The sequence below is a fragment of the Perca fluviatilis genome, chromosome 1 (genome assembly GCF_010015445.1).
Source record: "Perca fluviatilis chromosome 1, GENO_Pfluv_1.0, whole genome shotgun sequence".
Taxonomy (NCBI): Eukaryota; Metazoa; Chordata; class Actinopteri; order Perciformes; family Percidae; genus Perca; species Perca fluviatilis.
In genome coordinates, this window is record NC_053112.1 from 41,692,169 (window position 1) to 41,706,033 (window position 13,865).

At 38.1% G+C, this 13,865-nt stretch overlaps 1 protein-coding gene across 2 annotated transcripts; it reads left to right on the plus strand.

Annotated features, from left to right (window-relative positions):
• Positions 1-4,690: 4,690 nt before the first annotated feature.
• On the plus strand, positions 4,691-12,070 carry LOC120565544. 2 transcript variants are annotated; one of them, XM_039811428.1, is made up of 6 exons: positions 4,693-4,921; positions 9,044-9,442; positions 9,848-9,973; positions 10,945-10,995; positions 11,710-11,775; positions 11,904-12,070. In XM_039811428.1, exons 1-6 carry the CDS (start codon positions 4,870-4,872, stop codon positions 11,972-11,974), a joined length of 765 nt encoding a protein of 254 aa, XP_039667362.1. In that variant the 5' UTR covers positions 4,693-4,869; the 3' UTR covers positions 11,975-12,070. The 2 variants fall into 2 exon arrangements, with proteins under 2 accessions (XP_039667371.1, XP_039667362.1); XM_039811437.1 differs by lacking the exon at positions 11,710-11,775 and having other exon boundaries at positions 4,691-4,921.
• Positions 12,071-13,865: the final 1,795 nt, after the last annotated feature.

The following is a 13,865-nucleotide window of genomic DNA, read 5'->3' on the forward strand; positions in this document are numbered from 1 at the left end:
CTTATCGAAGGTCCAGAGGAACATTAGTAATATTAAATTGTGATGCACTGAACAACAGCAGTTTGCTGTATCTTCTTTTCTCAAGAAGACTTTCCATTCTTTCAGCAGTCAGTTATATGTCTAATATAGCCTATTCAAGAAGAGGGGCTCAAAGATGGCCAACAATTTTTTTTTTTATTTTACTAATTTATTTTAAGTTATATTGTGCTTTGTTGGCATAATGTCTGCTGGAATGTTCAGTGTTAAATATTTTTAAATTGTCGTTTTGTAATTTAGTTTTTCTTTGAAAAGCAAGACAAAATAGTAAAAAGCACATTTTGACTAGTTTATGCAATGGTGAAAGAATTGGCAAAATAAATGGAAAGAAATGCGAGAAAAAAAACGTGTTCGGCCAAGTTTTTCATTACATTCAGTTTCAACTTCAACCAAGGATTTTCTTTTTGGCATGTCCTGATAAACCTCACAGTAAAGGTGTGAGTAAATAAAAAATGAATAAGGTTTAATGATTCTTAAATACAAACGTTCTCATCAGTCAGGAATAGCCGTGGCTTTAAAAATGAATAGCTAGTTACAGACTGTGGGCTAAAACCCCAAAGAAGCCTCATTCTCTTTTACAATAATTCACTACATCTTTACAATGGGATGGACTCATTCAAATATGCAATAATTAAGATCAGTTTATATGATGGACCATCAATAAAAAAACATGTGATATACCTTGGTGAAGGGTCTCTTTACCCAAATTATAAAGCCAACATATTTTCTCACTTCCTCCACTTTGGTGTATTTGACCCAGAAATAATAATTGCAGATTTATTGCCAATAAACTACCTGATTGATTAGCTCTTTGTTCAGCTCAAACATATTAGTATAATTGTTGTAATTATGATTATTGTTACAGATTAAAAAGAGCAACATTCAAAGAAAAAAACTACAAAATCAGAAAGCTGCATAAAACTGACACATTGTAACAGAAGTGAGACATGCACAGTAATCTCTTCAGTTTGAAATAAGATGACTCACACACGACAGCGCTGACATGTAGCGAGCTTTTTGCTGCTTTGGTAAATAATTATCCACAAAAAATGGTTTTATATGTGAGATTTAACATCGGAATGGAACACACTGGAATGTTTTTGGCTTCCTACATGTTGTGCTTGACTATAAAGAATCATATACTCCCCCATCAAAGGATGCATGACTCTGAGCTGTGAACAGTTCAATCAGAGAATCAAAGAAGGATTTATCCTGCACACATGGTTTGATTTTACAGGTCTGGAGAGGTAAACCTATACAGTTTAAACAAACGTTAATTTTTGTGGAACCGTTTTGTTTTTGTCTTGTGACCACATAGATGTTCTTCAGGCCTAGACCCTGCTCGGTACAAACACCTTTCTTTCTTTCATAATGGCCTGTTTTTGGTAGTTTTCATCATCTCTCCGAAATGAGCATGTGAAAAGAAAAAGCATGCAGTCGACATCTCAAAGTGTTGTCTCTGATGTTAGATATGAATATCAGTTATAAATGATCACCAGAATATTAGTCAGATTGTATTAGTCTGACGTATGAACTGTTTGTTAACATCTTAGCAGAGATTTAGTTTAGTTTAGTTGAGTTGCAGGAGAGGAGAAAAGCCCGAAAAGCTTTTTCAGAGTTGTCCCCCACTACAAAAGAGGGGGGAAAAAATACAACTAAAACATGATAATTTCTCTAAAAAAAATTAAAAACAAGCAAAACAAACAAACATACACAGGATGTATAGATATATCAGGTAATTATACACAGATAAAGAAAGAAAAAAGACAAGGCAGACATAAAATACAATCAACAGAATCATCCCAACATAAGAAACACGTTTTAAACTGTGAGCTGAAGGCTGGCAGAGGCGTTACTGTTTTAGTGACATATTCAAATGAATTCCACAGCAGTACCTCTATATCTGCTAAAAGAAAATATATGTCTTGATGTACGACAATTAGGCAAATGGAAATCATTGTTTTGCCTAGTTGAGTACGAGTGAATATCTGAAAAAATATTAAAATATTGTGAAATGTATCTTGGAGATCTTGCCTGCAATTCATGAATTTAAACATGAACGTGCGTGTCTGATGACAAGCTGTAAAGTGATGTAAACCTCACCATTTCCCATGCTGATTAGCTGAACAGCCTCCGTGTCATGAGAACCACCGTGCCGAGCACAGAGGAGGGGGAGGTGAAAGTCTGCGGGGCTTTTGTCATCTCTACGACTCCGTAAACCAGAGGCGGAGGATGAGAGAAACCGAGAGTGGCGGAGGTAAAGGAGTGGAGCGCTGATGAGTCAGGAGGAGAAGATATTTCACTTGTTTATGAAGAAAGAGTGAATGAATGAGTGTTTCTGTTCTGAATTTGAAACACATCATCTCCTGGTTCAAATGCGTTTTGGAAGCTTGTCATCATGGTATCTTATTGTTATTCGCATGCTTTGGAATCTTCAGCAGAACGTTTCATTGTGTTTGGGTGTAATTAACTGAAACACACATCTGTACGCTGGGAGATTTTAGCCTTCCTTCCAACAGTGCCAGTGTTTGATTTCTGTCTTTCAGACTCCTCTTCTACTGAATAATACTGACATCTCTTATTGTGCACTGCATATTGCAGCCCTGTGCAATATAAATATGTTATTTTCATATAGAATACCAATGATGCACCATCCTAATACAAAACACGAATATACAGTTTCTACTACACCTGCATATAACCAGACAGTATATACAGTATGATAGGTATGAATCAAATCAAAAAAAGTAAAGCTTTATTGTATATAAATAAATAATTATTTTTGCCAGTAAGCGCAAAACAATATTTTTACAGAATATGTATTTTATATATACATACAATATACAATAAGACAAACATATATACATAAATATATATATATATATATATATTTATATATATATATATATATATATAAAGCTATACAGTATATATAAAGAAGAAAACATTGTTGTTAAAGCTATCATTATTTCCCAATGCTTTTCATTATTCTATGCAGACATCTTCTTTGAAGTGTATAACACTAATACATTCATAGTGTAAAACAAAAGATATAACAGTGATATATATATATATATATATCATTAGAATTGGTGTCCTTAAAAGGTCGAATTTTTCCTCATTTTTTTAATTAAGGCATTAAGATCAATTTCCAAAAGATGATTTTTTTATTCCTCTTTTTAGTCTAGTTTTTATATATAAAGTGTATAAAACTAAATATACAAATATATATAAAGGGTCCAACACTAAAAGTATATATACAGTATATAAAGTTTACAAAGCATATAATACATATAACACATTTTATATATATATATATATATATATATATATATATATATATATATATATTTTGTGTGTGTGTGTGTGTGTGTGTGTGTGTGTGTGTGTGTGTGTACAACACTAAAAGATATATAGTATACAGTAAAAGTATATATACATATATTTATGTATATTTTAGTTTTGTACACTACTAAAATAATTGTCATTTCTCCCTAATTTAATGTTGTTAAATATTTATTTCTCTGTTGTTGTTGTTGTTGTTGTTGTTCTGTGTACAGAGAGTTGGATACAGGGACACAGAGCGTTGGTTTCATTAAGGTCTGGTTGTGTGCTGTGAGCCATTTCAGACGATGGACTTTCAGAGAAGATGTCTGCAAAGAATAATAAAAAAGTAGTGGGAAATAATTATATCTTTAACAAAGATGTTTTCATAATGTAAATATATCTAATTAATAATAATTATTTAAAATTAAAATAACATGAGTCTGTATATGTACATATATATACTGTATATATATATATATTTATATATATATATATATAAAACATAAGTCTGAACTACATAACACATAATTATGTGTTATATAGTTCAGACTTAAAATAAAATAATACAAAACAAAAATAATACGTTATAATAATACATACATTTTTCAGTACAGTAATTAGCTCCATATAGTATGTCATATGTCAGCTGAATTTTGGGGAAATGTGTGTAGAATATTTTATTATATTTATGTGAAACATGGCGTTTGAACATTATACATTTACAACCCTTTCCTCAGTAGTAGTAGTTGTAGTAGTTGTAGTAGTTTGACAGTGTATATTACAAGACTTACACAGCAACTTTTACCATAAAATTCACTTTAAATTGGCTATATATAACCAAACTATAATCCCCTTATTGCAAGTAGAAATGTTTTCTGGGTACTACTTTACCCTACAAAATGTCAATCAATTAACAATCTTAGGACCAGAAGCACCACCAGAAGTGGTGTTTCACGACATTTCAGTGAGTAAAAGAACATTAAGTAAAGGAGTTTGGTATGGAATGATCTGCAGTATTACATTTATTTTTCAGTGTGGTTATTCATTTGCTAAATCACTAAATCACACCATTTTTGAGTCCTTTTTCCCTCAGCTGTACCCGTGTACTCTCTCACTTGCAGAGGCTTGTGACTAACAAACATGGTGAAAAAGGAACATTTAGTTCACGAGAGTCACGTCACCCTTCCCTTCACCTCTTCCTCCTTCCTCCCTTCTTATCATCATTTCTTATTCCCCCCCTCCCCCTCTCTGCCTCTCTTCTGCAAGCTCGCTTTGAACAGAGGAAATCTGCACTTTTGCAGCAGCAACAGGCCAGGGATGGAGTGATTCACTGTATGTAGAGAGAAAGAGAGAGAGAGAGAGAGAGAGAGAGAGAGGAGTTTTACACCTCTGCACCGTTTCCTTTCTCATCTGTTTTTCTGTTGTCGCCGTCTTGATCTGATTTGTGGCGTCTGTTCTCCTCCCGCCTGTCCCTCCGTCTGTCTTCTTCCTCTACTCGTTCCTGGGATGGATCTCAAGACTGTTGTGACCATCTCAACTCTTTTACTCATCACTGCTGGTAAGTTCACATTACTATTGGGACATATAGAATATTAAAAGAAAATAGGAGAAGCAGGCAAATAAACTGCTTTGGTATAATATTAGCCTTAGCCCAACGAGATACTGGGCCTCAACCGCTCATACAATATTAAAGTGTAACTCTAGCAACAGTAGGCTACCACTTAAGACACAAACTTGAGCACAACATGACAGAAAACAGAACATATTTTTAAATGTATCCACTACCCAACAAATAAGACAAATATGAGACAAAAACAATATAGAATAAGTTTTGCATGAAGAACTTTCCATTTCTGTCCAAGATATTTCCCAAGATATTTGTTTTCAATATATATTCTTGTTTTGGTTTTTTTTGGTTGTTTTGCTTGTTATTTTGTTTCTTACGTAGATATTGTTATGTTTATTTTTTTTGTTCATGTGTCATGAATAGTTAATATTGTCTGATTTAATGTTGTTTTGGACTCCAGGAAGACTAGCTGGTCGTCTACAAGTCAGCTAACGGGGATCCTTATAATAAACTAAACTAATATTTCCCAGAAAGTTAAAATGTCTCAACTTTAATGTGTGTCGCCTGACACACTGAAGAATGGCCAGTTATTGGTGCTAACTGTAGCTTAGCTGCTAACCGTAGCGCAGCAGCTGCTAACCGTAGCGCAGCAGCAGTTAACCGTAGCGCAGCAGCCTCAGGGCTGCTAGACAAAGCTGACTTTGGTGTTGATTATGTAGTAAGATGTTTTGTCATCTGTGGCTGCCAGTTCTACTGACTTGTCTTGTTTGGTTGTAAAATCACCTGAAGAGTTGAGCTAAATCTAAATATAATATGAGTGATTCATATACTAGTAGTGCTCAGATCTAGAAATAAAATAGATTTAGCGACAATTTAGAAAGGTGAAATCTGCTGTTCACTGCTGTTTGAATTAACTCAACATGGGAAATTTTAAAATAAGTCAAGCTAAAAAATATGTTGTGCTTTTTGCTTGAAATATTAGCGTACACTGGTGTATGCTAATAATAGCACTGTAGTATTTCTAAATCATTTAAAACCGAGACCAGGTCATCACCAAGACCAGAGTGTATAGAGACCGAGACAGGACAAAGACCAGACCAGTGTGATTCCCACCCTGCATGACACAATAACATGACACCATAAATGCTAACCAGAGTCACTCCTCAAATTGATCTGAAAGATTGGCAGATTGATAACATTAGTTAGCTAGCTTCGCTAGCGTCACTTACACGTACACGCTGAGACAGAGACAAGACCGAGTAAAAATGCAGTCGGTTCCGAGACCGGGACCTTTAAAAAGACTGATCTTGAGTACCACAACACTGAGAGATGGTCAGAGGTCTCTCAGCAGTCCAGCCTGCAGCAGAAATGTGTCCACTCAAAGGAAGAAAGGTTTTCCCACAGCCAATCAATAGGTGGACTGATGACCTCATCATGGTCATGGCCTGTTGTTCTTGTACCGATGCCCTGAGGCCTGTACTAGGAAGCAGGATCAACATGCCCTGGTTTTATTTCAGTTACCTGGCTTCACCTAACCTAACAACCACGGTCCCGCATAACCTGTGTCACGACCAGGGTTGGGTATCGTTTGGGTTTTTTCTGATACCAGTGCTAAAACGATACTTTTAAAACGGTGCCTGAACAGAAATATATATAATATATTTATAATGTATATAATATAAAATATAAAAAAGGAGTACAAAACGACAGTTGGTGACATTAAAGAAAGGCTTGTTTATTGCTAAGGACATATGGTCAAAATTAAATGATGATTAATAATGTAATAACAATAACTTATAACTATTACTTATTTCACCAGTAAATTGCTGGTAAATGACAAAAACAAGCACCAGATGGGAAAAGGGTATTTTACAATAATTTAAAATGCACCACAAGGTTGGCGAGTTTCAAGTAAACGCACCGCTTGTGTTGTTTTTTCGACAGACAGGCTGCAGACTGTTACGTCCCGGTGTTGGAATCCTCCACAGGGAAATACAGTCACACTTTACACTGCTTAACGTAAGCTGTCAGCATTTTAACCATTGTGTTTAATCCAGCTGCTAGCTAACAGTAACTTAACGTCCCATGCAGCGATGCTTCTGAAAAAAAAAAGTCAGGCACCGAAATTTTCGTTCTTATTCGGCCTCGTTACCATTTACGTCGGAACCAGTGCCCTATTGGCACCGTGTTACGGTACCTAACCCTAGTCACGATGGTGGTTCACAACTAGTTAAAACAAACCAGGTTTTCCCAATCCAGCGTTCACATAAAAGAGGCGGTGTTTGCACAGCATGATGTATCGCAAACATCTACCAGAGCCGCATATTTTACATAAGAAGAGGAACTATAATTCTACATAAATATGAAGAACACAGACACGGTTTAACAGGCAAAACACAATACAGTCGCTGCTTCCTAAAACAGGAAGGAAAGCTGGCAAAAAAATAGCCAACGCTGTAAATGCGTAAATCACAACGTTATCATCAACCCATCAGTCAGGCACAAGATCTGATCATAATTACACTTGTGCTTTCCATAAACTGTCGTTGCTTTAGCCTTTTATTCCAGTTGCAACTCTGGCAGTGGTAATAAAAAAAAATAAAAACATAATTCAAACCGATGTGCACATTGGCAACACACGGCTGAAATAGCCTATATGTAATTCCCTCCACTTAAATCTATATCATTCATAAAAATACCCATCAGGGAATGTTAACGGGGTTGTTGGTCTCTAAATGTTTTAACTTTTATGAGCGCACCTCTCTCTCTCCACGCACTGAGCCCCACCGGATCTTCTAAGGACGATGACGCCGTTATCAATCGAGTATTGATTTGTCAGTAGGCGGTGCTTTTACACCAGTTGATCTCTAATCTCCAACATTACCTGCTCCCGATCAGGTTAGGTGTTCAGCATAAATTACCACGGTGATTTAACCCGGTAACAAGTGATCCACCGTCGTGATACACAAAACCCTGGGTTGAACCTGAACGCCAAATCTTGCTTCGTAGTACAGGCCTCTGGTGGCTCACTGGTATGACTTGCTCGCTCACCAAAATGGAGCCACCGTGACGGCGTTGATCACACTTTGCTCTGCCTACCAGGACGAGTCCCACTGTCTGCTGTAGGAACGCTCTATCAACCCAGAAGACCGTAACCAATATTAAGAGCATAAATTACTCATTTGTGCATCAAATTTGCTGAGCACGTTTTCAGCTGAATGATTTTGTAACATAAAGACTATAACCCTACTGTGTACAGACAGTCGTGGGCCCAGAGGAGAACAGGAGAACTCTGCACAGTACTATAAACCTCTAAAAGTTCAAACTTAGATTAAGTAAATAAAATACGTAAATTTAAACACAAACGCTGAAGCTGAATCCATGCTGCAGTTTGTAACTGGTTTGTTGGGATGCACAATTTTTTATTTTTTTATTTTTTATATCTCTCAGACTGGGATTAAAACTGTGTTGATTCAACTGGTGCTTGGTGGGCGGCCATCTGCTGCTGGCAGTTGGCACACAGAGACACTGATCCAGATATACAGATATGGAGAAATATGATTCATAATAATTATAGCAGTCATTATGATGAACAGTGGCAATTATAGTAACAATAAAGATAGTAGAACTATGACTAGAAATAATAGTTGTAGAAGTACTAAACAGCACTGTCCTTTCTCTAGCATCTTTTTTCCTGCACACACTCTCCAAGAAGCTAGTTGAGCTCGTATGTTGCCTGAGAGGCAGAAAGTACTACATGTAAAATGTACCCGCTGTGAGTACATAGACATACTGAAAGTAACACAGAGGAGCAGATGCACACTTTTACTAGCTAAACAGCAATAGGACAATGTTGAGAGAAATCTTCTGAAATAATCAAACTTAAACTGTCAAATTCTACCCAAAGGTCCAATGTAAAGTTCTGGTTTCACAGTGTAACAGTTGGGTTGGTGTCAACACGTGGACCCAGCATGTTTGGACATCCAGGAGAATGAGGAGTTAAATGAATACTGGTTTGATATTGATGTAGGCCAGAACAGAGATACTCCTCTTTTGGCACAGTGTGTTGATCTGTGTTCTCCAAACTGTTAACTCATCTCTGTCCCCCTGCAGCAGACCAAACATCACTTGGGCAAAACGTCACTGATTCTGTCCCCACCAGCACACCCCCTAGCCCCACCAGTCTCTTGCCTTCAGCATCCACTGCTGGCCCAAGCTCTAACCCAAGCAGGCTTGTGGCTGCCCTGGGCCTCCTCACAATCACATGGTACAGGACATGTGAAGGAGATGTGAACCTGAACCTGTACCATCCCTCCATCTCCTCCCTGCCCGTCTGTCATGGCAGTGGAACAAACTTTCAGAGTCTTTTGAGAAATGTTTGTAAGAACCAAAAAGGCTGTACAGACACGCCGCCCTTGCTCAAAGGCCGAGGCAAGCAGAAAGGTTATAACATCACAGCGAGCGGAGCAGAAGAGCAGCCCGACTGTGACACACTGAGGGTCCAATGCACAGGTGTGTCATCGTGGATGTGTGTGTGTGTGTGTCCTGTTGTGGGTTGACATTTTATACTCTTTAGTCATTAAAACGTTGAGCAGTGGTATTTCCAAAATGGTTTGTTGATCTGCCGGACAAATGGGAAATGCAATTATTGATATCTGTAATGACATTTCCACAGGTCAAAATCCTTTTTTAACATATGGAAATTCATTGTAGATATCTGTAATTGTTATTATTTTTAGCGAAAAAGGAATTACTGATATCCATATTTGTGAAAATATATTAGTCAAAATTGTTTTACAGATATCTTAATTGTACATGTTTACTACGCTAGTGGAAACTAAATGGCTACTACACCCCGTGTGTGTGTGTGTGTGTGTGTGTGTGTGTGTGTGTGTGTGTGTGTGCGCGCGTGTGTAGATGTAGATGTAGTCCAAGGACAGCTCCAGGCCTACAAAGTGGTGACAGCTTTGCTCTGCTGCTTTTTGCTGCTCCTGATTCTGATCCGCTTCACCAGACCCACTGTCAAAGCCCTGCAGAAGAGATGTGAGTACACACACACACACACACACGTTTGTGTGGAATCAGTACTTAGTGACCTAATACTGATCTGAAAACTCTGATATTTAGCGATTAGGTCTTGTCAGATTTAAGATTTAGTCAAGAAGGGCTGTTGTTTAAATCCAATGAATTCTATCCGACTAGTATGGAGCCCCGCTGGGGTCACATGGTAGAAGAAAAAAACTAACTTATTTTTAGTTTTTTTTATTAGTTTATTTGTCAGGGACCATGCACAGTTCAAGCCCTGTACCAGAGTTAGCTATACAGCTAATTTACATCTGTGGTCCCTGGGCAAGGGAGATAAAAGGACAATATAGACAATATAGACAATACTATCAAAAACAGAAAAAAAATCAACAAAACATGTGACAAGCATTACTCATACATAAACAAATATACAAATATACATTCCATATTATAAAAAGGTCAATGATCACATAGTTGATTTGCCTTCAGCCAAGTCTTTAAGGACATTTTAAAACTGCTGAGACTTGCACAATTTCTAATATGAAGTGGAATTAAATTCCACTTTTCTACTACAGTAAATGAAAAAGCTGATTGACCAAATTTAGTCTTCCTAAATTGAGTGTAACAGTCACCTCTTACAGAAGCCCTAGTGACCCTTACATTATCTCTGCAATGTGTAAATCCAAGCCATACCCCCAGATTTGCAATTCGTGAAACGGTTTTAAATCTGTGCGCACTGACAATGAAGACTAGACATGCCCAGCAACATTCCCATTTTTAGTAAAATGTGTAATTCTTGGCGACATGCAAAGTGTAGTATATACAAGTCACTGCAGTCAAAAACCTCACCATGTTTCACAAAAACAGAGCCACGTACAGTTTACTAGGACTTTCAGACTGAAAGAAAATCTCCAGCTGACAGTTCTCTGAATGATCCCTGTAGTGTCTACATGCATGTTGAACGCTTTGGTTGCTGTGTTGGTTTTCAGTTTCAGAGAGGAGGCAGAATCGCTGGGTCGGACCTACACAGAGTCACAGTGGTGAGTCGAACAAACGCACACACCCAGTACACACACACACACACACACACACACACACACACACACACACACACACACACACACACACACACACACACACACACACACAGTTTACATGGGGCTTCTGAAGGAAATAATAATTTGTACATGTACCAACATACATGTACTCATTAAAGGTAATCGTTAAAGGATAAGTGATTTGTACATTTGATTATGTATGTATCCGGAGCCTGATCTATCTTCTTTGCTGTGCATAGAGCTCCATTGTTGTCCACAAACTATTAAACACACATCAGTGAGCCACACTGTTCACTGTTCCTTCATCACTATCAACACACACACTGAACTTTATTCTGACTCAATCCCACACACACCACCATGCTAACACAAATACTCACTATAGCACTTCATGGGGATTCATCCTCTGCTGAAAACTCCTCCTGTTTTTTTGTTTTTTTAAAAAGGACACTGACCAGCTGTGTTTAAAAAAAACTAGAAACTATCTATTTGTGAGCTGTTTTTAAAGATGAACGTCTTCAGCAGGAACTGATTAGGAGAGCCACAGACAGAGTAGGGAAGTCATTGAGAGACGGACGAACACATTGTTGGTCTGAGTCAGCACATGAGATTAGTTGACAATAAGAACAATATAGAATAACAGTAAATGTATCCTTTTTAAAGTTAGTCTGTCACCTGTCCATGTCTCTGTCTCAGTGTCTTACCATCGAGGAAAAACTGCAGTTAAAACCAATGACGCAGAGAAGAGACTGTCCTACCCTGGTAACACACACACACACACACACACACACACACACTCACACACACAAAACACACGTTACACCAACCATACAGTCATATAGTGCTCCTCCAGTCGCTCTATTGGTTTAAATCCCTGTGTGTCTAATCAGCTCTGGAGCGACTGGCAGTCAGTGACAGCAGAGAGCCTTCATCCAACAGGAACAGTGATTACAACTTCTGAAACGCCTGTTCTTCCTGCATCATCATCATCATCATCATCATCTTCATCATCACCATCTTTGGGTCAAACATATGTGTTAATTTAACAGCACCTCTGTTTGTCTTATCAAGACATTATTCAGGATGATGTAAAACTGATCATTCACCTCTTGCTATACCTGCATTTTCTGCATCATGTACTAAAACTTCAGCTGTAACAGTCAGTATTTACGACTGTCAATGTATAATATCGTATCTAAACTCAATTTAGCAGCCTTTTTAATCATGAAACTGGAAATGAGCGCAGAACAAATTATGTCAATCTGACTGAAGTTATACTAAGATGTCATATTTTAACGGAACCTTTAAAGTAAAACCACTTATTAGCCACCATTACAGTACATAATGACATTCTGCTTTTAGCAGTTAGCATTGGAGCTACTTGTTAAATGACCGCTGCTGGGCGCAGTGGTTGGCCAACCCGTTCTCACTTCCAACTTGTAAAATACTGATGCTTGGTCAGTGTCTCTCAGCGTCAGATACCAACAGAAAAATCACCCTTTAGCGTCTGTATGGAACGCACCGGGCATAGCATCAGCTTGACCACGGCGCTGTAAGATGATGTAGTATTAAGAGAGACAACGGTAGAGAGTAGTATGAAAGACCTAAATGTCACTGAAACGTACATCTTTTGACCCCACCCATGATCTTTTCCTAAACATAACAGTCTCGTACGTCACGACCCAGAGCGTCAAAAACTGACACCAAGAGTCCCAACCAAGCGTGCCTTAATGTGATGCTAAAACAGCCAGATGCGAGTCCCGAAAGCGCCAAATAATGATGCCAAGAGTCCCGACCCAGAGCATCAAAAAGTGATGCCAAGAGTCGCGACCAAGTGTGTCTAAGTATGACCCTAAAGACTCTTTGCGTCAACAACAAACGCCAAAGGCACCTGACCAAGCATCTCTTTCTGACGTGATGGGAGTCAGAATGTGTTGGGTTGGCATTCAGTGAGCCTTCATCCAATGCACTCACTGCAGTGCTATGGTCCTGAAGGGGGTTGGGTGTTGACTCTTGGATAGTTTGGTGACTAGCTTGTTAGCAAACAAGCGACAGCTTTGGAGTTGTTAGAAGGTATATTTTTCACTTTAGTATAGGCTATCAGTTTCCTCCTTCCAGTTTGTATGCTAGGATAGAGGAAACGCATTGCGGACCTAACTCTGTACAGGACAAACAGTGATCAAACTGAGAAAATCCCCAAAGTTTCCAAAATGTTTGAATATTCCTTTATTCAGAAGTTTTAAAAAAATATATTAAACTGTGGGAAGATGTATTCAGTGAAATCTGATTCACTGACATTGTAACATAAGTTGTGTTTCTTTTGTTGACTGTTTGTGATTTTTTGGATTAATACTGTAAACCTTTTGCTTTCAGTAAAATGATCTGAGTTATGTTTGACCTGATTTGTTGTCTTTGAAGTAGGTGAGTGGAAAATGTAGATTTTGGAGAAGACAGAGAGACTGAGAGGAGGAGAGAGCGAGAGAGAGAAGGTGGTTACTAAGTGCAGAGATGTGGTTTCCTCTGCCGTTGACACCAACTTCCTGTTTGTGTTATTTCTGTCGTAACCTGTTTATTTTCCCCCCTCTCTCCCAGTCACCTTCTCTCTTTTTCTTCCTTGTTGTCTGCTAGTGTTTCTTTCAATCCCTCCTGATTCCTTTCATTGGTCTATTGTCTTCTCTTTTGTCTGCCTCTGTTTCTTTCTTCCTCCCACTTTCTCCTTTCGTCTCCAGCACAGTGAAGTCACGGTTGAGGTGGATTGTTCATTCAGATGTTCATCATCACACATCTCAGCTCTGGCTTTTAACAACACTTGTGTTCACTGTGTTCATTGTGTCTGTACCCTCAGCTGACAG